This window comes from Leucoraja erinacea, chromosome 36, assembly GCF_028641065.1.
Source record: "Leucoraja erinacea ecotype New England chromosome 36, Leri_hhj_1, whole genome shotgun sequence".
NCBI classification, from domain to species: Eukaryota; Metazoa; Chordata; class Chondrichthyes; order Rajiformes; family Rajidae; genus Leucoraja; species Leucoraja erinaceus.
In genome coordinates this window covers 10,218,361-10,246,041 of record NC_073412.1, presented here as the reverse complement: position 1 = coordinate 10,246,041, position 27,681 = coordinate 10,218,361, and the positions used below count along the sequence as shown (strand labels likewise).

The 27,681-nt window shown below is 44.5% G+C and overlaps 1 protein-coding gene across 2 annotated transcripts in view; it reads right to left on the bottom strand.

The window, feature by feature from the left end:
* The window catches only part of trip4 (thyroid hormone receptor interactor 4), a 115,836-nt gene that overhangs the window by 83,307 nt on the left and 4,848 nt on the right, over window positions 1–27,681 (bottom strand). For both annotated transcript variants that reach the window (XM_055662656.1, XM_055662655.1), the window contains exons 4-11: window positions 25,809–26,021; window positions 24,969–25,053; window positions 20,869–20,992; window positions 16,825–17,040; window positions 13,127–13,262; window positions 10,949–11,142; window positions 8,248–8,372; window positions 565–656 (exon numbers count right to left, since the gene is read on the bottom strand). In XM_055662656.1, the coding sequence (XP_055518631.1) occupies window positions 565–656; window positions 8,248–8,372; window positions 10,949–11,142; window positions 13,127–13,262; window positions 16,825–17,040; window positions 20,869–20,992; window positions 24,969–25,053; window positions 25,809–26,021 (1,185 nt within the window). The remainder of the gene's footprint in view (window positions 1–564; window positions 657–8,247; window positions 8,373–10,948; window positions 11,143–13,126; window positions 13,263–16,824; window positions 17,041–20,868; window positions 20,993–24,968; window positions 25,054–25,808; window positions 26,022–27,681) is intronic.

Below are 27,681 nucleotides of genomic sequence, written 5' to 3'. Positions count from 1 at the left end.
GGTGGATGTTAATTTGTGTTTACTGTTGTTTATTATTGTATTATTGTATGTATGACTGCAGGCACGAAATTTCGTTCAGACTGAAAGGTCTGAATGACAATAAAGGAAATTCAATTCAATTCAATTTGAGAGAGAATGGAAGCACACAACAACAAGTGCTTGATAAATATTAGACACATTCTTAAAATATCACTGACACATATCATGAAAGGTGCTGAACTCTCTGTTTAATATGGAGACATCAAGAACTACAGATGTTGGAATTTGGAGTAAAGCACAAATTGCTGGAGTAACTCAGTGTGTCAGGCAGCATCTGTGGAAAGGTAGATGACGTTTCGAAGGGCCGAATGGCCTACTCCTGCACCTAATTTCTATGTTTCTATGTTTCACGTCAGATTAAAGGGTTGAGCCTAAAGAAGGGTCCCAACCTGAAATGTTGCCCATTTATTCCTTCCACAGATAATGCCTGACCCGCTGAGTTACTCCAGCACTTGATGTTTTGCTCCCTGTTTAATACACGCTGGAGGAACATGGCTATAAGACTTTGGCAGATCCAGTGCTTACCTGCTCATGGTACTGCTCTTGAGATACACAATCGATGAGATCCACGCAGCCCAACAGGCAGCCAGTCGGGTAGTCCTTGGGAAAGTCAATATCTGTGAAAAGGAAATCAAGTTCAGAAGTTTCCACCAGTAGTTTTTTCATTCATAAATGTGGTTTGAAAGAGGAAAAATTATCTTTTCCTCTCAGAACGTGCTACTGAAAATGTACAATAAAAAAAACAGTATCTAAACACAAAGATAGAGTGCAAGAGTAACTCAATGGGTCAGACAGCATCTCTGGAGAAAAAGGACGGGTGATATTTCAGGTCGGGACCCTTCTAAGCACTGTGTCTGATCAATTCTCTGGACATTGTATTAAATATACAGCCCCGGTACTTGTATGGACGAGAGTAACAATGTTCGATTTTGGATGGCAAAGTGCTACTCCGATCGACCAATTTTAAACCATCATTGTAACTTGAGATCAACATTACGCCTCCCCGTATTTTTTTCCCTGACCACAGGAAACCTCACACAGGGAATGTTTATTGGAGATCACTTGAACTTTGGCTGCATTTCACTTTCCAGGCAAGGGAACAGGAATTTTGTATCTGAGTCTATTAAAAATAGTGAGATGATGAGGGATAAGCTGTTTAATTCGCAAATGTAGACAAATCAGACTAATGAGCATAATTCCCCAGACCTTCTTCTAAATAGTGCCACGAGATGTTTCATTTAAAAACACAATTCATAAAGTCTCATTGTATGCGGATGACCTGCTCCTGTACATCTCGAATCCAGTCAGCTCTCTCCCTGTGATTACGAATATTTTAGAACGGTTTGGTGCGTACTCTGGTTATAAACTTAACTACCAAAAAAGTGAACTACAGGTGCACAACCTTTTATCCGAAAGCCTTGGGACCAGACACTTGTCGGATTTCGGACATTTTCGGATTTCAGAATGGAAGATTTTTAGCGTAGATTAGGTAGGTAGCGCGGGCGGCTTGAAAAGTCTGGAGCAGCTGCCTCCTCCCCGGAGACCGGGAGAATCATTGCATAAATGTTAGTCAGTTAGTTTGGAGGGATTTTATGTGGTGGTGGTGGTGTAGGGGTGAAGGGGGAAACTTTAATTCTTAGTCCCCTACCTACCTGGTCGGCGACTCCCAACCTCGCGGAGCTGGGGGCTCCGTCCGGCCGCGGGCGGCGCCAGTTGTAGCTCCGACCCCGGCAACTCTACCCCTGGCTGCGAGGCGCTCCAAATCCAGCGCGGCCCGCGGCCGGACGTCCCAGCTCCGAGAATGTCGGGAGTCGGCAGCGTCGCAGCGCTGGGAAACCAGCGGGGTGCGGGCAATGCCTTACCGGGTCGCCGTGCGGCAAGCTCCGGAGCGCTGTGGCCGCCTTCTTCCAACATTCGCGGAGCGTCGCTGGATTTGGAGCCGCGGAGCTGGGGGCTCCGTCCGGCCGCGGGCGGCGCCGGTTGGAGCTCCGACCCCGGCAACTCTACCCCTGGCTGCGCGGCTCCAAATCCAGCGACGCTCCGCGATGTTGTGTGTTGGCGGCCACAGCGCTCCGGAGCTTGCCGCACGGCGACCCGGTAAGGCATTGCCCACACCCAGCTGGTATCCCAGCGCTGCGACGCTGCCGACTCCCGACATTCGCGGAGCTGGGGCGTCCGGCCGCGGGCCGCGCTGGATTTGGAGCGCCTCGCAGCCAGGGGTAGAGTTGCCGGGGTCGGAGCTACAACCGGCGGCCCCACCGGCCACAGCGCTGCGGAGCTTACTGCACAGCGACCCGGTAAGGCATTGACCACTCCCCGCCTCTCCGACCAGGTAGGGGACTAAGAATTAAAGTTTACCCCTTCACCCCCCTTCACATAAAAGCCCTCCAAACTAACTGACTAACATTTAAGCAATGATTTACAGATGTTTAAGCGTCTCCCGGTCTCCAGGGAGGAGGCAGCCGCTACAGTAGTACAGACCTGGGTTGACCGTGGGTCGTTTTGGGTCAGGTTTGGCGCCAAACGCGAGCTTTGGTGCGCAGACGACATCTGGAAAAAATGGTCGGTTTTCGGAGCTTTTCGGTTTCTGGAACACCGGATAAAAGGTTGTGCACCTGTATTGCCGATTAACTCATCGGCTAAGCAGCTCCCTCGCTCTTTAACCTCATTTAAATGGGCGGAGGACGGATTTCGCTACCTCGGCGTCTTTATCACAACACCCTTATCTGATATGTTCCGCACAAACTTCCTGCCTCTGGTTGAGAAAGCTGAAAGAGACTTTGACCGCTGGTCAGTTTTACCGTTATCCCTCGCGGCCCGGATAAATCTGGTCAAGATGGTCGTCCTACCCAAATTCCTGTATCTTTTCCAGCATGTTCCTATATTTATCACTAAATCTTTTTTTGATAAATTAGAAAGGAGAATATCTAAATTTTTATGGGGTAGCAAACCGGCCAGAATTCGAAACACGGTACTACAGTCTCCTAAGAGTGACGGCGGTTTGGCACTTCCTGATTTTAGGCGATACTATTGGGCAGCTAACTTGCAAAAACTCCTGTATTGGATGAATGATGATTGCGACCTGGGTACACATGGAAAAGGCGAGTTCACATCTCCCGTTGCGGTCTGTCCTATGCTCTCAACTCCCCCTTTCTATAACATCTGCGGGTGCAGGCCCAATTGCAGGCCCAATTGCGTCCCTCTCGCTCAAGATATGGAGTCAACTTAGGAAAAACTTTGGTTTACAAGGCCCTTCCATCTTGACCCCACTGCTTAAAAATCACATCTTTAAACCTTCAAGTACAGACTCCGCATTCAAAACCTGGCATAGTAATGGCATCAGTAATATCAAAAACCTATACAAGGATGGCATTTTTTTGTCTTTTGCGGAGCTTTCGTCCAACTATAGCCTCCCAAACTCCCACCTTTTTCGTTTTTTTCAGATTAGGGATTTTGTGAAGAAAATATTCCCCCATTTCCCAAATCATCCCCCTGAAACCCTGACCGATACCATCTTAGCTCTAGATCCCAACTGGAAGAAATGCATCTCTTTTTTGTACAACTTGTTAGGGTCGGTTATATTGAAACCTCATACCTCATTAAAAGCTGCATGGGAGGGCGAGCTGAATACGAAACTAACAGACCAGCAATGGGACTCTGCCTTGGATTTGATCCATTCTTCCTCCATATGTGCCCGTCATGGCCTAATCCAATGCAAAGTCCTTCACAAAGTCCACTACACAAACGCAAGATTATCTAGAATATACCCCGCTGTTAAAGACACCTGCAACAGATGCAATCAATCCCCTGCCAACCATAGTCATATGTTTTGGTCTTGCCCTAAGCTAGCAACCTTTTGGAGGAGTGCTTTCGACGTGCTAAGCAGAGCCTATGGCCAGACTATTCCTCCAAACCCACTGTCAGCTATTTTTGGTATTCCTCCCAACACCAACCTCTCTGTTGCGTTGATGCGGGTCCTGGCTTTTACAACCTTGTTAGCCCGGAGACTGATCTTGCTTAACTGGAGGCTCACCTGTCCCCCGACACACGCCCACTGGATCAAGGAGGTGCTCTACAACTTAAAGCTTGAAAAACTTAGGTTCTCTCTCAAAGGCTCTACCAAGACATTCCTAGATACATGGAACCCTTTCCTGGAACTTGTTAACTTTCTTAACTTGTTTCCGGACTCGGAAGAGGACTGAGTGCCCTCTATCACTGCTCTGTTTTATTGCAGCTGCTATCGCCTCAACCCCGCCCCCCCCCCTTTTTTTTTCTTTCTTTTTTTTTTCATTTTGATTATCTTACCATATTTGTGTGGATGTGTACGTATGTGAGTGTTGTTTGTCCCCGGGTGGCGAGGGTGGGTAAGGGTAAAGGTAGGGGTTTTGAGGGTCGTTTACATACTGTTGTACAATTATGTCCTGACTATCACTGTCTGTTATCATTGTATATATGCAAATTGCTGTTAAATTCAAAATTCAAATAAGAAGATTTAAATTAAAAATTGGCCCGAGAGAAGACAGGGGCACGTTTAACACTTCTGCCTGGAAGACTATACTGGATTCACTCAGACCAGTACTGATGTGTTATCCTAGATTTAAAGCCAAGTGACCTAAATTGAACAGTGAATGAGCTCACAATCTAGTCTCTAAATTTTCCAGCGTGTCTCTGCTTTGGAGCAAATTCCCCTCCAGAGTGCGATAACATTGAATTATTGTTAATGGCAAACCAGTGAACTGCTTAAGCTTCTGGAGAAGTCGTTTATCTCTGCGCTCTTTACAACGACCATCCAAACACTGACTGGGACTGCTGACGATACAGAAAATCTTTACGTGCAGTTATCTCTTTGAAAAGTCAATTAACTTGCTGCCATTCCTTATCTATTAGCGCATTTTGTTGCTAAATAAGGTTGCCACTTATAATCTGGATCCAGCACGGTCACCGAATAGCTGAGGCGGCAGGAAATTAAATTAAGCCCTTCTCACCTCTCATCTACGCAGCAATTATTTTCTTGCTCCGACCCATTGTTAGCATTTTAACATGTGGCAGAACCCGACAGAGAATCACCAATACCACTAACCCCCCCAACACACCACAACCACCACCTCCTACAGACAGGGTGTGTACCAAAGATCCTATAGCATTGCTGTGCACATTATAACAATGATTGCACCTAAAATGCACCTCCCTGGCTGTGGAGGACGAGAAGATCTTCAAAATGACCAGCAATGAGCAACCAATTACTGTGCAGAGGTTACCAACCGAACAATCTTATTTTTGTAAACCTTCTGGTGTAATATAAAGTCAGGGATCTCCAAGTACAACCACGCACCTCACTGGGGATGTTAACAGTTCAGAACAGTCGCCAGTTCCTCTTCTTTGTATATTTCTCTTGGCGATGCTCAAAATCCCCTGCCAACCATAGTCATATGTTTTGGTCTTGCGCTAAGCTAGTAAACTTTTGGAGGAGTGCTTTCGACGTGCTAAGCAGAGCTATGGCCAGACTATTCCTCCAAACCCACTGTCAGCTATTTTTGGTATTCCTCCCAACACCAACCTCTCTGTTGCGTTGATGCGGGTCCTGGCTTTTACAACCTTGTTAGCCCGGAGACTGATCTTGCTTAACTGGAGGCTTACCTGTCCCCCGACACACGCCCGCTGGATCAAGGAGGTACTCTACAACTTAAAGCTTGAAAAACTTAGGTTCTCTCTCAAAGGCTCTACCAAGACATTCCTAGATACATGGAACCCTTTCCTGGAACTTGTTAACTCTCTTAACTTGTTTCCGGACTCGGAAGAGGACTGAGTGCCCTCTATCACTGCTCTGTTTTATTGCAGCTGCTATCGCCTCAACCCCGCCCCCCCCTTTTTTTTTTCTTTCTTTTTTTTTCATTTTGATTATCTTACCATATTTGTGTGGATGTGTACGTATGTGAGTGTTGTTTGTCCCCGGGTGGCGAGGGTGGGTAAGGGTAAGGGTTTTGAGGGTCGTTTACATACTGTTGTACAATTATGTCCTGACTATCACTGTCTGTTATCATTGTATGTATGCAAATTGCTGTTAAATTCAAAATTCAAGCCGGTTCCTCTTCTTTGTATATTTCTCTTGGCGATGCTCAAAATCACCAATCCTAAAATTTCAGATTGTGTGTCAGATTACAGGCCTCTCCTCACCTATGGTCCCCCCCACTAGTTACACTCAAGAAAGGCGGCACAGTGGCACAGCTGGTAGAGCCACTGCCTCACCGCGCCAGAGATACAAGTTCAATTCTGACTTTGGGTGCCGTCCATGTGGAGTTTGCACGTTCTCACTGCGACTGTATGGGTGTACCCCCCCCCCCCCCCCCCCCCCCCGGGTTCCTCCCACATCCCAAAGACGTGCGGGTTTGTGGGTTTATTGGCCTCTATAAATTGCCCCTAGTGTGTAGGGAGTGGATGAGAAAGTGGGATGACATAGAACTAGTGTGAGCTGGTGATCGTTGGTTGGCCCGTTATTTCTTTTAAACGCATGAATACAGCACACCTTGAATACAGTCAGCTCAGCACTGCTGTACTGAAATAGGATCCTTCAATGAATCAGGTCTCGACAAAACCAGTTTCTGGACCACTGAAGAAAGAACTGCAGATGCTGGTTTAAATCGAAGGTAGACACAAAATGCTGGAGTAACAGTGGCAGCACAGATGAAAACAGTCATTTTGAAAATCTGGCAGAGGTCTGCAGCCACAAATTATTCAGGCAGTCCCATAATTCAGCCCTGTGGATCTCTATCCCAAGTGCTTAGGTCCGCCTGGCCTATTTCACACTTTGGCCAAACAACCAAAAAATGTAAGTAGTCTTAGAAAGGTGAGCATTAATATCAGCAAGAGCTCCACAATGCAAGATGGCACCGAGATTGCTGTACCTATTTAGCATTTGCAGGGGATGGCTATTAATCTCCACAGCAGGTCGAAGGAGCTGTGAACAGCACTTTGTTCAAAAAGTAATGTTGAAATTGAGAGCAATCAGCAACAAAATGGAGCCGAGATGGACAAACAGATTACAGGTGCCGACAAAGGGTCTTCAACCCAACACTCTGCTAACTTTTGTTTCTTTGTTCCGCAGAAGGTGCCTGACCTGCCCTGTGTTTCCAGCATTTTCTGTGTTTTTTTTCCACTTACTCAGCCATGGTCGAGGAAGGAGAACTGAATGTCCCTATAACTTTACCTCTGGGATCTCAAGGATGCAAAGCTTTCCGAATAGTGAAAGGCCTGGATAGAGTGGATGTTTCCACCAGTGGTTAAGTCTAGGACCAGAGGCCATAGCCTTGTAATATTGTTACATTGGAGTAAGGAGGAATTTCTTTCGTCAGAAGGTGGTGAATCTGTGGAATTCACTGCCACAGAAAGCTGTGGAGGCAAAGTCAATGGATATGTTTTTACGGCAGAGATTGACAGATTTTTTTAATTAGTATGGGTGTCAGGAGTTATGGTGAGAAGGCAGAATAATGGGATTGAGAGGGAAAGATAGGTCAGCTATGATTGAATGGCGGAGTAGGCTTGATGGGCTGAAGGGCCTAACTCCTGTAACTTATGAACTTATGAAAAGTGCAACTTATTCTCCCAGCACTGGTGCTGTGTGGAATGGTCTCATCAGTAATTCTGTCCCAAGGCCAGACACAATCCTCTAACATTTTTCCAATTAGCCGATTAAGATATTCACCTATTGACAGCAGACAAACGTGCATGTAAAATCTTTAAAGCAATGAATTGATAGCCAGGAGCCAAGTAAGGTAAGCGAGCAGTCGGGTGCGCTGTACTGAAGAGATAAATGGTCTAGGGCAGACGTTCAATTTATTAATTCACACCGGACAACACAGGTTAGCCCAGGATAGAAACATAGAAAATAGGTGCAGGAGGAGGCCATTCAGCCCTTAGAGCCAATCTCGTGAACCTACGCTGCACGGCCTCAATCACAATTATGTCCATCCTCAAATTAGGAGACCAAAACTGTACACAATACTCCAGATGTGGCCTCACCAGAACCCTATACAACTGCAGAAAAACCTCTTTACGCACACGTCCAGCAATATCAAAACTCTTCAGTCAGATCAAATCTAGCATTTTAAAACCATGAATTACCTATTAACCCACATATATTAAAATGAACAATCCAACATCACTACTCCTGCAAATGTGGGTTGAATTAGCAAACTTGATGAATTGGTTTACCTCTGCCGTGCATGGCCCTGTAGGTGCCTTCGATTGCCGTCACTTCTTCCAGTGCAGGTCTTTTGGCAGCTGCTGCGATCCACAGCCGGCCTCGGTGTGAGGTATACCAAGTCCTGCCCTCCACCCTGGCAACACCAACACATATAAAAACAATGAAAGGATGATACATCGAATACCCTAAATGTCTGCAAGGGAACGTTGCCAACTAGCCCATTCCAGTCTGTAGGAGTGCATGCGGAGGGACACACTGAAACATGGTACAGCTGGACATTGAAGAGCTGAGTACAAGGGAGAGGATATCACCCCAGGAAGCCATGACTGGCAAGGGCATATTTGAATGCATTGATACTTCAAGGACACACTTGAATGCATTGACGTTAAAAACTTTTGAAGCAATTTAGTTTTGTACATTTTTTATTCAGAATAAAGTCTATTTTTGAAATTTTAAAAGAATGTTCACCTTTATGCTGGTAGTGACTGGAATACTAAAATATTACAAGTATTCTGCATGGGCCTGCTTCAGAATGCAGTAATAAAGAGTATGAGATTGAAAACATATTTATGTGGCAAGTGCATTTCTCACCCTCAGGGCCCTTTAAAACATTCCACAACCAGGGACACACCTGTGAGGTGCAAGCACTCTTGGAATGCAAGCAGATAGAGAAAACAATGTAACCCTAACCCTAACTTAAGCACAGCATGCTCCTAAGGAAACAAAGCTAACAAATTAGGATGGCACAGCGGCGCAACGGTAGAGTTGCTGCCTCACAGCGCCAGAGACCCGGGCTCAATTCCGATTGCGGGTGCCGTCTGTTTAGTGTTTGCACTTTCTCCCAATGACCACGTGGGTTTTCTCCACATTCTAGAGATGTGCAGGGTTGTAGGTTAATTGGCTTCTGTAAATTGTCCCTAGTGATTGGGATAGAACTAGAGTACGGGCGATCATTGGTCGGTGCCGAAGGGCCGATTTCCACGCTGTATCTCTAAAGTAAACTAAACTCCTTTTAAAAACACATCACTATTCTGGAAAACTTTCCTTTCAGCAGATCTTCCCCAAAAGAGAATTCCAACTTCCCCAGACTGAACTGTCCCCAGACAGACTACACCAATACATCTTTAATATTTAAGGTAGACACAAAATGCTGGAGTAACTCAGCGGGTGAGGCAGCATCTCTGGAGAGAAGAAATGGATGACGTTTCGGGTCGAGACCTTTCTTCAGACTGATGTCAGAGGAGTAGGTGGGACAGAGATAGAATGTAGCCAGAGACAGTAAGACTGGTGGGAGAACTGGGAAGGAGAAGGGGATGGAGAGAGAGGGAAAGCAAGGGCTATTCGAAGTTAGAGAAGTCAATGTTCATACCGCTGGGGGTAAGCTACCCAAGCAAAATACGAAGTGCTGTTCCGCCAATTTGCGCTGGGCCTCACTCTGACAATGGAGGAGGCCCAGGACAGAAAGGTCAGATTGGGAATGGGAGGGGGAGTTAAAGTGCTGAGCAACCGGGAGATCAAGTAGGTTAAGGCGGACTGAGCGGAGGTGTTCAGCGAAACGATCGCCGAGCCTGCGCTTGGTCTCGCCGATGTACAGAAGTTGACACCTGGAACAGCGGATACAGTAGATGATGTTGGAGGAGGTGCAAGTGAACCTCTGCTTCACCTGAAAAGCCTGTCGGGGTCCTTGGATGGAGTTGAGGGGGGAGGTAAAGGGACAGCATCTCCTGCGGTTGCAGGAGAAAGTACCTGGGGAGGGGGTGTGGTATGGGTGGGAAGGGACGAGTTGACCAGGGAGTTGCAGAGGGAATGGTCTCTGCGGAAAGCAGAAAGGGGTGGAGATGGGAAGATGTGGCCAGTAGTGGGATCCCGTTGGAGATGGCGAAAACGTTGGAGGATTATATGCGGAATGTGACGGCTGATGGGGTGGAAGATGAGAACAAGGGGGACTGTCAATGTTACGAATGGGGGGAGGGGGGACAAGAGCAGAGCTGCAGGATATCGAGGAGACCTAGTGAGAGCCTCATCTATAATGGAAGAGGGGAGCCCCCATTTTATGATCCAGTATGGAAAACCTCATCTTGGGTGCACATATGGCGTAGAAGGAGGAATTGGAATAAGGGGATAGAATCTTTACATGACGCAGGGTGGGAAGAAGTGTTGTCTAGATAGCTATGAGAGTCAGTAGGTTTTTAGTAAATGTTGGTCATTAGTCTGCCTCCTGTGATAGAGCCAGTGAGATCTTTAATATTTCATTGGCAAAACATTCCCCTCTTTTGTATGTAAAAAGCAATACAAATACTGTTAAGTTCATGTAAATTTAGTGAAAAAAAATTGCCCATACTGGAAAGTAAACTATTTAATGTAACTCTGGATAGGAATGTGGCATTTGCTGTTTATTTTGTTGGAGTTGTTGTCTGTTAAGCTCATTCTCAAACAGAAACATCTGGCTCAAAGGCAGTAGCATATGGGCAATTGTAACCCATACATAAGAAAATGTTTGAATGTGTCTAATTGGCAGTTCATTTATAGGCTTTGAGCTAAACAGCAAAGACATTCATCATCGTCTTTATTAACTTACAAAATTCCATTGAGTTTCAATCCCCCCTTCTCACACTGTTATATACATTTCAGCAAGTGGCAATGTCAAGGAGTTCCGTCATCCCAGGAGATGCATTGAATGATCTGTGCAATCCATTGCATTTTACTTACGTTTTGATACCTTGAACAAGCAACGAGGCCCATGGCTGATGCATACTGAGGCACATCCCATCGTCGGATATCTCCAGCAACTCTCGGTCTTGGATCCGCAGTCGAGTCCTCTCGGAGTCCACCTCTTTGTCTCTCCTCTCCACATGGCCGGCAAGCCCCCTCCTCTGAGTGCCTGTGCCGGTTACTTCTACCCACTGTTGAGCAAACAGAGCAAACAGCTTGATGGACACGGAATTTCATATTGATGGAAAGTAATCAGATCCCTATTGTTTAGTTTAGAGATACAGCGAGGAAACGGGCCCATCGGCCCACTGGGTACGCACCGATTAGCGATCCCACACATTTATATAATCCTACACACACTAGGGACAATTTACATTTATACCAAGCCAATTAATTTACAAACCTGTGCGTATTTGGAGTTTGGGAGGAAAATGAAAATCTCGGAGGAAGCCCACGCAGGTCACGGGGAGAACATACAAACTCCGTACAGACAGCACCTGTAGTCTCGATCGAACCAAGGTCTCTGGCACTGTAAAGCAGCAACCCTACCGCTGCGCCACCGTGCCGCCCGTCACCACGTGACTAAGCATTCCTCTTATTGCCGTCGTTTCGTACATCTATACCTGTGAAAGCCGTGAATGAAACTTACCCATTCAATACAGTCTGTTCATTTTTCCATACTAGAGTTCTGCTCTATTAGAAAGCCCATCTCACACCCTCACCCTTACCTTTCTTCACAAAGTACTTTATTCATAAGAATTTGCAGTACCTTACCCAACCCATGAATTGGAGCACTATAATATTCAACTTAAGCTATTAGGACTAAGTAACAGGGTTCAGCCCTTCATGTCTGTTCTATTAATTAATACGATCAGAGTCGTCCATTTACTAGCGATTTTCTGCACTAACCCCCTGATCCACGATTTCCTTGTTCATGAACCTATAAACCTTCGTCAGACGAAGGGTTTCGGCCCGAAACGTTGCCTATTTCCTTCACTCCATAAATGCTGCTGCACCCGCTGAGTTTCTCTAGCACTTTTGTCTACCTTCAGTTTTAACTATGCTCAGCAACTGAACCTCCAATGAACCACGGGCAGAGAATGACACTCTCTCCGACGGGTGAAAAACTTTTTTTTCCATCTTCACTTAGAATGGCCAATCTTTTATTTTTAGAAATCAACTCCCAGCTCCAGGCACCGTGGCCGTCAGAAACATCCTTCCTGTATTTACCCTGGCAAGCCTTGCAAGAAATGTGTACGTTTCAATGTGAAACTCATTCTTAACTCAAGTGTGGATACACCTGCTTAATCTCCCCTCATAGGATCGACCAGCCATGCCTAGGAATCAATCTTATAAACCTTGTTATACTTCCGCTATCAAAGGTCTTCTTCCCGAGGTAGGGAAACCAAACCTGTACCCCAAAATTCCTGATGTGCTCTCACCAGGGTTCATGCAATTCCTAATGCCACAAAAGACAACCATACAACTTGCTTTCCGTTCAATCCCAGGAAATAGTTGAACTTTTGCTCACTGCCTCCAGGGCAAGTCTGCCTTCCCAAAGTAAGGAGACAGAATCTAGATTTATATTACCAGCTACCACAGGAACTTATCCTGCACTACCTCCAAACAAAGTATACATTCCTTGAATAAGGAGACATAAACTGCACATAGCACCCTAGAGCCCGCCACCATTACAGCGAGTTTTCTCTTACATTCCAATCTTTTCATTTGCCACCTTAGTTACTTACTAAATCAGGAGTATTGGGGTAAAAATAGCCATAATAGATTGAGTAATCTCATTCTTTGACTGTATCATCTTAAACTAATCAAATAGATTCTGGACATACAAGTATATTCCAAGAATGAAGGCACAAAATCTTTTGTACTGCTGTAATCTGGTAGATCCTGTTTACAATTTAGTAACTCAATCCTTCTCTCCATAGATGCTGCCTGTCCCACTGAGTTACCCCCCGCATTTTGTGTCCATCTTCAGTTTAAACCAGCATCTGCAGTTCCTTCCTACACTTTAGTGACCACAGATGACTAGTCTGAACCATCTCAGTGCTCTCCAAATGTCAGTATCAATGGTTTTGTGGCTAATCTACCATGACTGCACAATTAAATGCATCAGAGAAATTAATCATTAACAATGCCTGTGAACGAGTTACCACTTACAACGGGAGCAGGTTGAAGGATATTGGGGTTAACCAATTCACCCAACTGCTGTGGCTGTTTGCCCTGTTTGTCCTTCTTGCTGGAGGTGGTGTTATTCTGTGATCCAGACTTCATTTCTTCGACAAGATCATCTAGTCTGGGAGAAAAGAACAGAAAGTAGCCCAAATAATAAGTCAGTCATAACAGATCACTTCAATTTAACACTAGCAATCTAAAATAACGTGTGGAATTTGTGGAATTCCCTGTCACAGAGGGCAGTGGAGGCCAAGTCACTGGATGGATTTAAGAGAGTTAGATAGAGCTCTAGGGCCTAGTGGAATCAAGGGATATGGGGAAAAGGCAGGCACGGGTTATTGATTGGGGACGATCAGCCATGATCACAATGAATGGCGGTGCTGGCTCGAAGGGCCGAATGGCCTCCTTCTGCACCTATATTTTATGTTTCTAATAATATAATAAATTAGTAATACTGGGCAACCAGACATATTGCTGTATTTGGGAGCTCGATAAAGCTTGAACCACGCACAACAGACTCTTGATTAGTACAGGTGTCAGAGGTTATGGGACGAAGGCAGGAGAATGGGGTTAGGTGGGAGTGATAGATCAGCCATGGCGGAGTAGACTTGATGGGCCGAATGGCCAAATGCTGTTCCCAATAACATATGAATGCTTTGGAATATCTAGAAATTATAATTTTTTTGTTTCTTCAGATTTGCAAATCTTTATTTTTTCCTCGAATCATTGACCTTCCCCAACTCTCAGGATGATTCTGGATGCCAGACACCATGGATAAAGAGCAAGAAGATAGGATTGCTGGAAAAAGCTCCTGGACACAATAAACAGAACGGCCTGTGCTTCATGGATCTAGGATTTCTTAAATGAATTCACAAACAGTGACAAATGGGAGCTGTTTATTCACACTGCAGTGTTATTCCATCATTTCTGAAACACAATGGAAACCAATTTCACTGCACTATTATCTCGAGAATGAATAACAGGACTTTGCAAATATATACTCTTTTGGAACAAGGACTGTCACTGTGATCGCTCAGCCTGTCGCAAAAGAATTCCAGACTATATCATCTCAAACCATCACTGTCCAAAATTAAGTAGGGCTCCCAGACCAGCAGTCACTGAAATCAATACATACCGTAAATACTAAATAAATCTCCGTGAATCAGCTCAAAATCTCATCACCCCATAACAAGTTGTGTAATCATCGGGTCATCAGACATTAAAAAGTATGTTACTGTCAGAACAAGGCACTCCATTTTATTTGAACAAGTGATCACACACCATGAATGAGTTATATAGCTTTGCTTCCCCCTTGAGGATCTTATCTGGTGATCCTGCAAACAGAACTGCAGATGGGCCCCGACTTGCAATCAACCAAATGCCTCATCATTACTCCTCTACTGAATCTTTTGGACTTGCAATTACTTTGTGCATCGATGGATGTATCACTATAATATTTTTTTTGTAGACCTTGTCGCAGACGCCATAGGTACACCGGTGATTAATCGAGGCAAAAGAAGGGAAGCCGCTAGCATTTCTGCTCTTTATTCAGACTGATGGAATCGGAAGAAGGGTCCTGACCTGAAATGTCGTCTGTCCACTCGCTCCACAGATGCCTGACCTGCTAAGTTCTTCCAGCACTTTGTTTTTTGCTCAAGATTCCAGCATCCGTAGTCTCTTGTGTAATCATACATCAACTATCAGTGTGTTCCAGGACCATAACTTTGCAACAGATTTCTCACCAATGTACAAATTAAAATCGGAAGAAAATAAATCAACATGCTGACTCAGACCGAGAACTTTATCATAACATTAGTTCCTTAAATTAATGACTACTCACCATACCATTCTAGACCAGAAAGAAGGATTGCTTTCTGTTTCGGGGACCCTATCCAAGTCCAATGCCACCATCAACTTCCACAACATCATTGTTAACTTCTAAATTCCTCAACATGAATTCCTAATCCAATATAATTCCAGCTTCTTCCTCTCAAATTGGGGCAGTTTAATCACGTGGGATTTAATCACAAATCCTAAACTGTTCCCTTGCTAAACTCTTAGTGTCACATGGAAATGATAGCCAAAAGCCACACAGACAAGACAAGAGAAATAATAATGGACTTCAGGAAAAATCCACCCCCCCCTGCAGCCCCTCATCATCAAGGGGACTGTGGTGGAGAGGGCTGACAGTTACAGATACCTGGGATTACAAGTAACATCAGATCTGAACTGGACTTTGAACACTGTTGCCACAGTGAAAAAAGCACAGCAGAGACTGTACTTCATCAGGCTGCTCAGAAAAGCTGGTCTGCACTGTTGCCCTCTCACCCAGGTCTACAAAGGACTGATAGAGAGCATCCTCACCACAGGCATCACGGTGTGGTATGGAAACACCACACAGACAGAGAGGAAGGCTCTGCAAAGAGTCATAAAGACTTGAGAGAGGATTATCAGAACGGAACTCCCCTCCATGGATACAATCTATACACAGCGCTGTCAAAAAAGAGCAGAGAATCATCAGAGACATACTACATCCAGCTCACTCCCTGCTCAAACACAAAAACTGCACATACAACCTCAGGCACAGACGAGCGGACAGCATCGTCACAAACAGAACACGCTTTTTTAAGAGCTTCTTCCCTGCCACAGTGAGACTCTTGGCCAAAACAAAATGAACTGATGTCCTGACCCACCTCATAGCACATCATATTATATTATATTAGTCTCCTGGGCCTGTGCAATTTACAATGCAATCGACACTTTTATATAGGGTTTTTAGTTCTAGAGAAGTATATGTTTTTATAGATTATGTGTCTTCTGTGTGTCTTTTTAACTTGACGACTTAACTCTCTGAACAACCGCACAAGAGTTCCTATGTGTGTAAGCACAAATGGCAAATAAAGTTTTTGACCTTTGACCTTTGACAAAAGGCACATCAACACCTCTACTTACTTGGGAGACGGAGGAAATGTGGCATGTCTCCAATGGCTCTTACAACCTCCTACAGATGCATCACAGCTCGGTTTGGGAACAGCTCTACCCAAGACCGTGAGTTGGAGATGTAGCCTAGCCCATCATACAGATCGGAGTGCCCACAATTGATTCCACCAACACCACGCTGGCTCGAGAAATCAGCTAATATAATCAATATAACTTTTCTCCACCTTGTATTTACTTCTCCCTGCTCCCACCAGAATCAGAAGCAGGTTCCTCCCCAGTTATCAATGGTCCTAGGGCATAATCCAATTCTCCTCTACCTTACTGTGGACATTGGACCTTGTCTCCAGAACTAATGCACTATAATGCGAAGAACTATATTTGCCGTTTTTCCCTTTGCTCGATCTATAGTACTTGATTTTGGTTTGATTGGATTTATATATAGTGTTATCTGATTCGATTGGATGGCATGCAAAACAAAGCTTTTTACTAGAACTCGTTACACACGACAATAATAAACCTAAACCTATTTTACAAAGTCAAAGACAGTCCGACAGCACATTAACAGGCCCATCAGTACATAAAATCAATGCGGTTCAGCAATGTCGTTCAGGGAAGCGCTCAATTTGCCAAGTGGCCTGTTTTGTGACATAACAATTCTGTCTAATGTTCCAACTCCATCAAATCCTGTTGCTTCTTGAATGCACCTGAAAGTTTCTAGATAGAGTGTTCCATTCAACACCAACCTGCTATAGTACTGATCCAAAGATGATTGATCCTCAAGGATTTGCCTTCCAGCAAAGTCTATTGTGATCTTATTTGTTCGCCGGGATGCATGTCGTAACTCCCTCAATTCCTCATCTTTCTTGCGCAACGCCTCTCGCTCCTGTTTGGAGAGCCATTGGTTGGTGTCTGCCGCAAAGTAATCCGCCTCATCATCAATGACCTGGGTGCGACGAGCACTGGAAGAGAAGAAATCGTTCTATTAATTTCGTTTAGAGATACAGTGTGGAAACACTTTCCGAATCGGCGCCAACCAGAGATTCCCCCACATTAACACTATCCTACACTCACGAGGGACAAATTACAATTTTACCAAGCCAATTAGCCTAGAAACCTGTACGTCTTTGGAGTGTGGAAGGAAACCGGGGAAAACCCACACAGGGAGAACGTACAAACTCCGTACACTCAGCACACAGTCAGGATCGAACCCTGGTCTCTGGCGCTGAAAGGCAGTAATTCAACCTCTGCGCCACCTTGCCGTCGAGCAGGATTTATGATCCAATTTTTAAGGTAACTGATTAAGTAATCTGGAGCACTAGTTCACGATGGTGCCGTGCTTGATCAACTACGTGGGAGCCAGACATCTTGCTCGAAACACCCCCCATTGTCTCACCCTTTCCCATCATAGCATCTCCTTCAGCCCAAACAACCCTCAGATCTCTGCACTCGCATTCACCGAGTTTGTACGCTTTCCCTGTGACGTGTATTTTCTCACATTCCCTTCAATTGAGACACCTACTTCATCAACTCATCCATCTCTGCGGCCCAACTTGCCCACACTGACTGACATGTCCCAACTACACTAGTGCCACCTGCCCGCATTTGGCGCATATCCCTCAATCTATCCATGTACCTGTCCAAAAGTGTCTAAAACGTTGCGATACAGTTTTGGTCTCCTAATCTGAGGAAAGACATAGAGGGAGTACAGAGAAGGTTCACCAGACTGATTCCTGGGATGGTACTTTCATATGAAGAAAGACTGGATAGACTCGGCTTGTATTCGCTAGAATTTAGAAGATTGAGGGGGGATCTTATAGAAACTTACAAAATTCTTAAGGGGTTGGACAGGCTAGATGCAGGAAGATTGTTCCCGATGTTGGGGAAGTCCAGAACACGGGGTCACAGTTTAAGGATAAGGGGGGGAAGTCTTTTAGGACCGAGATGAGAAAAACATTTTTCACACAGAGAGTGGTGAATCAGTGGAAGTCTTTGCCACAGAAGGTACTTGAGGCCAGTTAATTGGCTATATTTAAGAGGGAGTTAGATGTGGCCCTTGTGGCTAAAGAGATCAGGGGGTATGGAGAGAAGGCAGGTACAGGATACTGAGTTGGATGATCAAACATGATCATATTGAATGGTGGTGTAGGCTCGAAGGGCTGAATGGACTACTCCTGCACCTATTTTCTATGTTTCTACCTGCCTCAACAACCTCCTCCAGCAGCTGATTCCATACACCCACCACCCTCTGCATGAAAAAGTCACCCCTCAGGTTCCCATTAAATCTTTTCCACGTAATCTTAAACCTATATCCTTGGATTCTTGATTCCCCTACTCTGGGCAAGAGACTCTGTGCATCTGTCTGATCTATTTCTCTCATGACTTTGTATACCTCGATAAAATCACCCCTCATCTTCCTGCGCTCCAAGGATTAGAGTCCTAGCCTGTTTAACCTCTCACTGTAGCTCAGCCCGTTGAGTCCAGGCAACATCCTTGTAAATCTTCTCTGTACCCTTTCCAGCTTGATATTTTTTCTACAGCATGGTGCCCAGAGCCGAACACAATACTCTAAATGCGGCCTCACCAACATCTTATATATCTGCAACATGACCTCCCAACTTTTATGATGCTCAAAGCTCGCTTAAAGAACAGCAGATCACGTTCCATACAGGCATGGGCGTCACCACCCTCAGGACTTAATATTGTATTTAACAATATCTAATATCTACGTTTTTCCTCTCCCCACACTTGTGGTTGTACTCTTTCAACTTTTTTCTTCTGTTCCTCCTCTTTGAAACTCAGATTACCATGTCAACATTGATCTGCACTCTATCACAGTCATTCCTTCCACTCTCTCTACCCTTCCCTCTCTCTATTTTAAACATACTTGCATATTGACTTTTACATTGTGATGAGGAGTCCTTGACACAGAACATTAACCCTTTCACTCTCCCTGGGGAGGCTGCCAGGCCTGCTGAGTGCTTCCTGGATGTTCTGGTAAATTTTGTTTTAAATTTACAGCAGGAATGGAAAATGTGCATAAAAACCTACGTGGAAACAAAAGAAACCACTCTGCTCCCTCACTACAAGAGGGGGTGAGAGTCTCAGGAGACAGGCACATAAATATAATTTATGGACTAACAACTTAAGAGTCACAGCATGGAAAATGCATAATGTTCAACTACTGCAATTCCAAACAACATGCCGACTTCATTCTAGTTATCCACGGTAAAGGCTTGTTACCTGAATTAAAATTCACCTCCAAACGTTGAACATAGAAACAAAACTGTTTCATTATTTAATTACATTATGCTGATTTAATATCTCAGTTCTCAACTTGGTTCCATATTGCTCAATATATTTGCATCATAAAGATTTGTTTGTGAGTTGTCAATCAATCACAGCAAAAGAGCCTTCATCACGACCCTTCCTATGAAGAAATGCTTCCTTAGAAGATTTGGGATGTCAACAAATACTCTCCTGAACTTCCACAGGTTTACAGTAGAGGGCATATTGACTGGTATACGAGCCTGAAAATAGTAACGTCCAGGTTCAGGAGTAGCTTCTTCCCTACAACCATCAAGCTATTAAGCATGACAACCTCCAAATAAGCTCCGAACTACATAGATTTGGGGGCAGAGTTTTTGCCTTTGCATTATTGTTGTTTGTTTGTTATATATAGAAACATAGAAAATAGGTACAGGAGGAGGCCATTCGGCCCTTCGAGCCAGCACCGCCCTTCATTGTGATCATGGCTGATCGTCCCCTATCAATAACCCGTGCCTGCCTTCTCCCCATATCCCTTGACTTCACTAGCCCCTAGAGCTCTAACTAACTCTCTCTTAAATCCATCCAGTGATTTGGCCTCCACTGCCCTCTGTGGCAGGTAATTCCACAAATTCACAACTATCTGGGTGAAAAAGTTTTTTCTCACCTCAGTCTTCCCCTTTGTTCTAGGACTGTGGCCCCTGGTTCTGGACTCGCCCAACATTGGGAACATTTTTCCGGCATCTAGCTTGTCCAGTCCTTTTATAAGTTTCTATAACATCCCTCCTCATCCGTCTAAACTCCAGTGAATACAAGCCTAGTCTTTTCAATCTTATGTATCTATATATCAAAATATCCAATTCCAAGGACGTTGTCTTATTTTTAAATATTGTACAAAAATGCTTTCTCTCTTTTTATAGTCTATCAAACTCTTTCGATATTTCTAATACCATTATTTTTCTAGTTTGAAAGCAGCACAAGATGAGCTTCTGCAATCTGCATCATAGCCTCATAACCCTTTGAGCCCTGGTACAATTCTAATAAACCTGTGCCACACATCTTCAAAGGTTAGTATATCCAAATATGATATGGTGACCTGAACTGACCACATACTCCAGATGCCGAACCACTGCATCTGCTTAACTAACAAGAGTTTTAGCCTAAGGTACACAAAAATGCTGGAGAAACTCAGCGGGTGCAGCAGCATCTATGGAGCGAAGGAAATAGGTGACGTTTCGGGCCGAAACCCTTCTTCAGACTGATTCGGCCCGAAACGTCACCTATTTCCTTCGCTCCATAGATGCTGCTGAGTTTCTCCAGCATTTTTGTGTACCTTCGATTTTCCAGCATCTGCAGTTCCTTGTTGAACACAAGAGTTTTAGACTGATTGTTTTTATGATCCTCTATGCATCTTTCTAGTCACAATCAGAATGTAACATTGTGCAGTTAGTTCCAATATTTAAAGGTGTTTAAACGTGGTTTTTGATTTTTACTCAGTGATTGTCTCATGCTCTCCCTCTTACCTGGTTTTGTCATATTCCAATAGTTTGTCTTTGTGTTTAATGGCCTTCTCCAGACCAGCCTTCAGAACCACTTCCTGATGGGGCAGCAGATCCCTCTCAGAGGCATCAGGATGCCCCGATGCATCTGCACACACAAAAATGCAACATGTTACAAGTTTCTCTTTGATAACATATCCACAGTGAAACAGGTTTTAAAAATGAGTCAATGCCATCAGTGTATACAGGTGGAAGCGTCCTGTGTTTGAACAAGGAGTCTTAACCAAAAAGACTTTGCCAGATTGCTCAGCTAGCATGTTTACTCCGCCATTCAATCATAGCTGAACTATCTTTCCCTCTCAACCCCATTATTCTGCCTTCTCCCCATAAGAACGGAGACGAGGAAACACATTTTCTCGCAGTGGTGAGTCTGTGGAATTCTCTGCCTCAGAGGGCGGTGGAGGCAGGTTCTCTGGATGCTTTCAAGAGAGAGCTAGATAGGCTCTTAAAAATAGCGGAGTCAGGGGATATGGGGAGAAGGCAGGAACGGGGTACTGATTGGGGATGATCAGCCATGAACACATTGAATGGCGGTGCTGGCTCGAAGGGCCAAATGGCCTACTCTTGCACCTATTGTCTATAAATCCCGACACCCATACTAATTAAAAAAATCAAATAATATAGCTGCTGAAAGATTTGAGCAAAAATACTCTGAAGATTTTTTTAGTGGCGGTGGAATGCCACTGAATGTTGTGGTAATTATGTAGGATGATCCATTGATCGTGCAAACTGGGAGGTGGAACGCAAGGCCAAGGAGAGCCCTATCCTTATTCTGGCCAGGATTTACTGTTTCTAATAAAGGTGCTGTCAACTTAATTCACAGGTTCAGATCCTGCCAAACCAATTCACAGACAACAAATATTGTTTAATGTGGAGTTCGGAGCGCAACTTAGAAAACATTTGCACGTAGGCTCCCCCAGACTACAATGGAATTATAAGCAGTTCACCAGTTTTAGAGAAACAGAAAGTACGGAGTAACTCAGTGCGTCTGGGGACGGGAAGGACAAAGTTTTGGGTCATCCTACATAATAACCACAGCCTTCAGTCTGAAGAAGGGTTCCAACCCAAAACATCACCTCCATTCCTTCTTCAGACGCTGCCTGACCTGCTGAGTTCCTCCAGAACTTTGTGTTTTGCTCAAGATTTCAGCATCTGCAGTTCCTTGTGTCATCAGTTTTAATGATGTTGGCTGAGGGGTGGTGATCAGGCCAGGAAGCACTAACCAGATCATGTGATTTACAGTGAGGAGAGTTTGAATTGTAGATGGAACCAGGCGGGAGAGGGAAAGGTGGAGATGGCAACAGAGTCTGGGCATTGGCAGGTGGAGTGAAAGTTTAAATGTAAAATCCAATCTAAAAGACTGTTCGCCCACAAAGCACCCTTCACTCAGCATTGCAATGCATTGAGAGTATTATGCAGATTAGGTGGCAACTTGGTCAGCATGGACAAGTTTGGCTGAAGGACCTGTTTCTGTGTTGCACAGCACTATGGCTCAGACGGACTGCTTCGTCTTATTCTTCTTCTTCTGTCAATCAGTGCTTTTCATCACTGAACAATCAATAATTTCATAGTAAAATTCTGAGTAGGACTTGAAAAATTGAAAAACATGATGGAAGTGACATTATTGAAGCATTGGAAGTAGTTCCAAATACCTAATTGACAACATATAATGAAACTGCAAACAACTCCACAACTGGGGAAGTTTAGTTTACTTTTAGTTAAGTTTATTATTGTCACGTTTACCGAGATATGATGAAAACATTTTTGTTGCGTGCTGTCCAATCAGGGAAAAGACTATACATGATTACAATCAAGACGTCCTCAGTGTAGATGCAGGATAAAGGATATAACATCTAGTGCAAGATAAAGTCCAATCATTTCTAATTAAAGTCTCGAAAACGTCACCCATTCCTTCTCTCCAGAGATGCTGCCTGTCCTGCTGAGTTACTCCAGCTTTTTGTGCCTATCTAATTAAAGACAGTTTGAAAGTTTCCTATGAAGTAGATGGAAGTTGATGACCGCTCTCTAGTTGGTGAGTGGAGGGTTCTGTTGCCTGATAACAGCAGTTGATGATGGTCTTCAAGAGTCTGAAGATCATGGGTTCAAGGACCCATTCCCAAGATCGGGGTGCATAATAGATATTGAGACATTGTATTGGGACAGCACTGCATTGTTGCAGCTGCTGACTTGCAGATGAAATGTCAAACTAAGCACTTTCCACTTGAGCAAACATTACAGATGGCAGGGTACTATTTCAAACCAAACACATACAATAACAGCTGTTGTTTACGTACTGTATCTCACATCACAGAAGGTCCCTCGGTGCTTCGCAGAATTGTTAGCAAACAAAATTTTACACCCGGCTGTGTAATGCAATATTCGGTCCAGAGATAGGTTTTAAGGAGTATATCGAGGGGAGTAAGAGAGTTAATAATATTATTGTGTAGGAAAGAACTGCAGATGCTGGTTTAAATCGAAGATAGACACAAAATGCTGGAGTAACTCAGCGGGACAGGAAGCATCTCTGGAGAGAAGGAATGGGTGACGTTTCGGTTCGAGATCCTTCTTCAGTCGATTCGAGACCCTTCTTCGCATTGATCAAATATTATTTGCAGATGTTGACAGCATTGTTTAATTAGAGCACTTAGAGTAAAGGGAGGCACAATGACAGAACAGGTAGTGCAGCTGCCACACAGATCCATGGTTCAATTCTGCAGTGTTCTCCAGTACTGTCCGAGATTGCACATTGCCCTGTGTGTGAAATGTTTCCAGGTGTTACAGCTTCCTCCCACTTTCCAAAGCCTTGCATGGGAGTTAAGATTATCAGACAAAGGAGCAGAATTAGGCCATTCAGCCCATCGAGTTGATGGGCTGAATGGTTGGCAGGAGAATTGACCGGGTGATGTTGATCTGCATGAGACAATAAGCTACATGGAAATAAGTGGGAAAGGGGAATGGTCATAAGGGAAAGGAGTAGAATTGGACCATTCAGCCCATCAATTCTACCCTGCCATTCAATCATGGCCGATCTATCTCTCCCTCCTAACCCCATTCTCCTGCCTTCTCCCCATAACCTCTGATACCTACGGTAATTAGATTGTACTAATCAAGAATCTTTCTATCTCTATCTTAAAAATATCCACTGACTTTCTGTGGCAAAGAATTCCACAGATTCACCACCCTGTAGCTAAATAAATTTCTCATCACCTCCTTCCTAAAAGAACATCCTTTAATTCTGAGACTCTCCCACCAGTGGAAACAAGCTCTCCACATCCACTCTATCCAAGCTTGCATGGATTGCTCCAGGAATCAACGTAGATTGTTGTAAGAAAATTTGAAATGTTAAGGGATAATATTCCAGGGGCTCTGTCCTTTCTCAAGTCGAAAATTTTGCTGTGCTGCAAGTTCATTCCCTTCCATAACAGGCGGCTGGGGTAGAACCCAGTCGGTTCCTTGACAAAGGAAGAAGTGAACAGCTTCAGACCCAAGCCAAGCCCATTTCTCCTGATGCTCACGAGATCCTGCTTTCCAGGAGAGATAGGTGATAACCGGTAAAGATAAAACCTTGGGGGCCCGATGTATATACAAGGGTAGATTCTTGCAGGTTCATCCAGCCAATAGCTATAAATATTAGACAGTCAGTAAATCCTTCAATTGGGAATCCAGGAGTAAATTCTGTGCCAGAAAGTGATTAAAGTGTGGAATATCCTACAGTGGTTTGCACAAACATATTTAAGGGAAGTTGGGTAAACACGCAGAAAGTGAAAGGGTTGAAAGCTGAATCAACTTAGATGAGGAGGCGTTGGAGGAAGGTGTGTGTGGAGCAAGAACACCAGCAATGAACTATCAGCTCAAATGGTCTTTCCTGTCGTGCGAGTTCATTGTGATGTTCCCTTCCAACACAGGAGCCCAGGATTGTACCCATTCTGATCCTTGACGAAGGCGGCCCAATGATCAGAAACTGAGCTCAGTGCCATCTAGTCTGCACTTCCATTGCATGCTACCTTTCACAGATCCAGCAGAGAACTGCAATTTCAATTCATGAGTTATGCAGTGTCACTAACCAGCAGTCCCCATGAGTTTCTTGCGCAACTTCTGACTCTTGTTCGAGTCGCGGACAAGGATCTCTTGCTCCTCTTTCGTGCAAACCTACAAGAGATAATTCAGTTTTGTTAGTAAATGTTCTTTCAGGTGCTCCTCTTTACATTAAAAAGTTAGGAGAAGATTTCCCTTTTCATCAAGACTCTCTGTGCCACGTAAAAATCAAGCTTCCAAATCTCCAAGTATCCCAGAGAGACTTTTCCTGAATTAACAACTCAAAAGTGAAATTTCAATTATTGTCCCCTCACCCTAGATATATAAAGGAGCAATTTGAAAAACAAATACAATAAAATATGCCTGACCATGACAATGAAGATAGAAATGCTGCAGTGCAAGAATGGTCTGTTTTAGGAGTAGTTGTGCAGGACAGCTGATTAGGAGAAGAACATTAAATGACATTAAACCCTGTACACTAGGGGTATTTTTCCTTTGAAAACAGAATTCAAGATAATTGTTTATACCAGTTAGCGCCAGAGACTCGGGTTCGATCCTGACTACGGGTGTTGTAATGTACAGTTTGTTCGCTCACCCTGTGATCGTGTGGGTTTTCTCCAGGTGCTCCAGTTTCCTCCCACATCCCAAAGACGTGCAGGTTTGTAGGTTAATTGGCTTCTGTAAATTGTCCCTAGTGTGTAGGATAATGTATGGGTGATTTCTGGTCGGAGCAGAATCTGTGGGCCGAAGGGCCCGTTTCCACTCTGTATCCCTTAGCAGTAACCTAAGCAGTAAGCAGTTCTACATCACAGCACAGTAGTTGAGCCTCAGTGCAAGTGGTCCTTCAGGCAGGAATGCTGTGCACTCACCAGCATTCCACAGAACATGCAGGGTCCCGATCCTTCCTGCACACAGACAATGCGGCCGCAGCCCAGGCAGTTGTTGATGAGGTTGTGCGTCTGTCCCAAGCAGTCACAGGGATGGCGGCCCGGGAGCATGACTGTCAGCCTGTCCTCGCCCTCTTGAGTGTACAGGGACAGGTATTTTGTCTTTTTCTTGGCAGAAGAACTCGCCTCCTGCACCTGGTATAAACAGAAGCAAAAGGTTTAATCTGAGAAACCTGGCAGCCCCCACAAACACCAAGGAGGTAATAAAAACATAGACTGTCAGCATCACTGTGGGATGATAGAGTCGAACAGCAGAGTAATGTGCCCTTCGACCCACCGCATCGTAACAACCTTTATGCCCATTGACACTAATACCATTTGCCTGCATTAGGTCCGTTTCCTTCTTGCCTTGCCTATTCAACAGTGTGTCTGTACCATTCTTGCCTTGCCCATTGAAGGGCATGCCTAAATATCTCTCATATAGAATGATTGTATCCGATTCCACCGCCTCTTCTGGCAACGAGTTCCAAATACCCTTGGAATTATTAGCACGATCAATAAAAGTGAAGGAGGAAGATACTGGTGATAATGGGAGGGGTAGGTTATCCTATCACAAGTGGCTAAAGAAGATTAGATTTGTATTGTTTGATGGAGAACAATGAACGATTTGTGTAGAAAGCAATTGCAGATGCTGGTTTATACTGAAGATAGACACTAAATGCCTGAGTAACTCAGCGGATCAGGCAGCATCTCTGGTGAAAAGGAATAGGTGACGTTTTGGGTCAGAACCCTTCTTCTGACTGAAAGACAGAGGTGGAGCGGGTGGGGGGAGGGAAGGAACTGGAGGAGAAGCAAGACCAGAACTCAGGGCCGGCAACAGCTGACCTCAGGAAGGGTGGAGATGCTGCCTGATTCACTGAGTTACTCCATATGAGGGATGATTTCATTGATACATACAAGGTACTGAGATAGCGCAGCAGAATAGATGTCAAGAGGGTATCATTGGTGGGAAAATCCAAACAAGGGGTTACAAGGTTAGAAGGGCAGTCATTTAAACTGGTGCATGGGTCTGGGGGGGGGGGGGGGGGGGGGGGGATGAAGGGAGGGGCTTCTTAGTGTGGTGAATCTCTGGAACTCCATGCCCTGTGATGTTGTGGAGGATGGACCATCGGGGGGGTATTTAAAGAGGAAGTAGGTACATTTTTGAAAAATCACGGAATTGAGAGCTGTGGGGAACTTAATGGCTCAATGGAGCTTTAATGTCATGTGTGCTCGGTGCAGTGAAATTGTTTTTGCATAGATCATACATGCACGAGTCACCATATTTTGGGGCTATTTACAAAAGTGTGAAAGAGGACTGATTGGATAGATCATCGGAATCTCAGTTTTTAAGTGGAAATTGTTGCCATAATGCACCCACATTCCTCAACCATCGGAACAAGTGTACTCCTGTTCCAGAGGTGTGTACCACATAAAGTCAGATCAGTTTCAGACCAGCCATGCCAAATATGTTAAAGTCACAAAAAAATGTAGTGAGTTATTTAACAAACTGAGAAAAAAGGCGCTCTGTCAGAGCATTAATCCAACCAGCAGCTTGAGAGTGACTGGCAACTCTCAGCTGCTCGCTCAGGCCTAGACAGCATGCATGTGGAGAGAATGCTTTCAGTAGTGGGACAGTCTAAGACCAGAGGGAACAGCCTCAGAATGAATGAACATATCTTTCAAAAGGAGATAATGAGGAATTTCTTTAGCCAGAGGGTGGCGAATCTGTGAAATTCATTGCCACAGACGGCTGTGGAGGCCAATTCGTTGGGTAGTTTAAAGTGGAGATTGATAGGTTCTTGATTGGTATGGG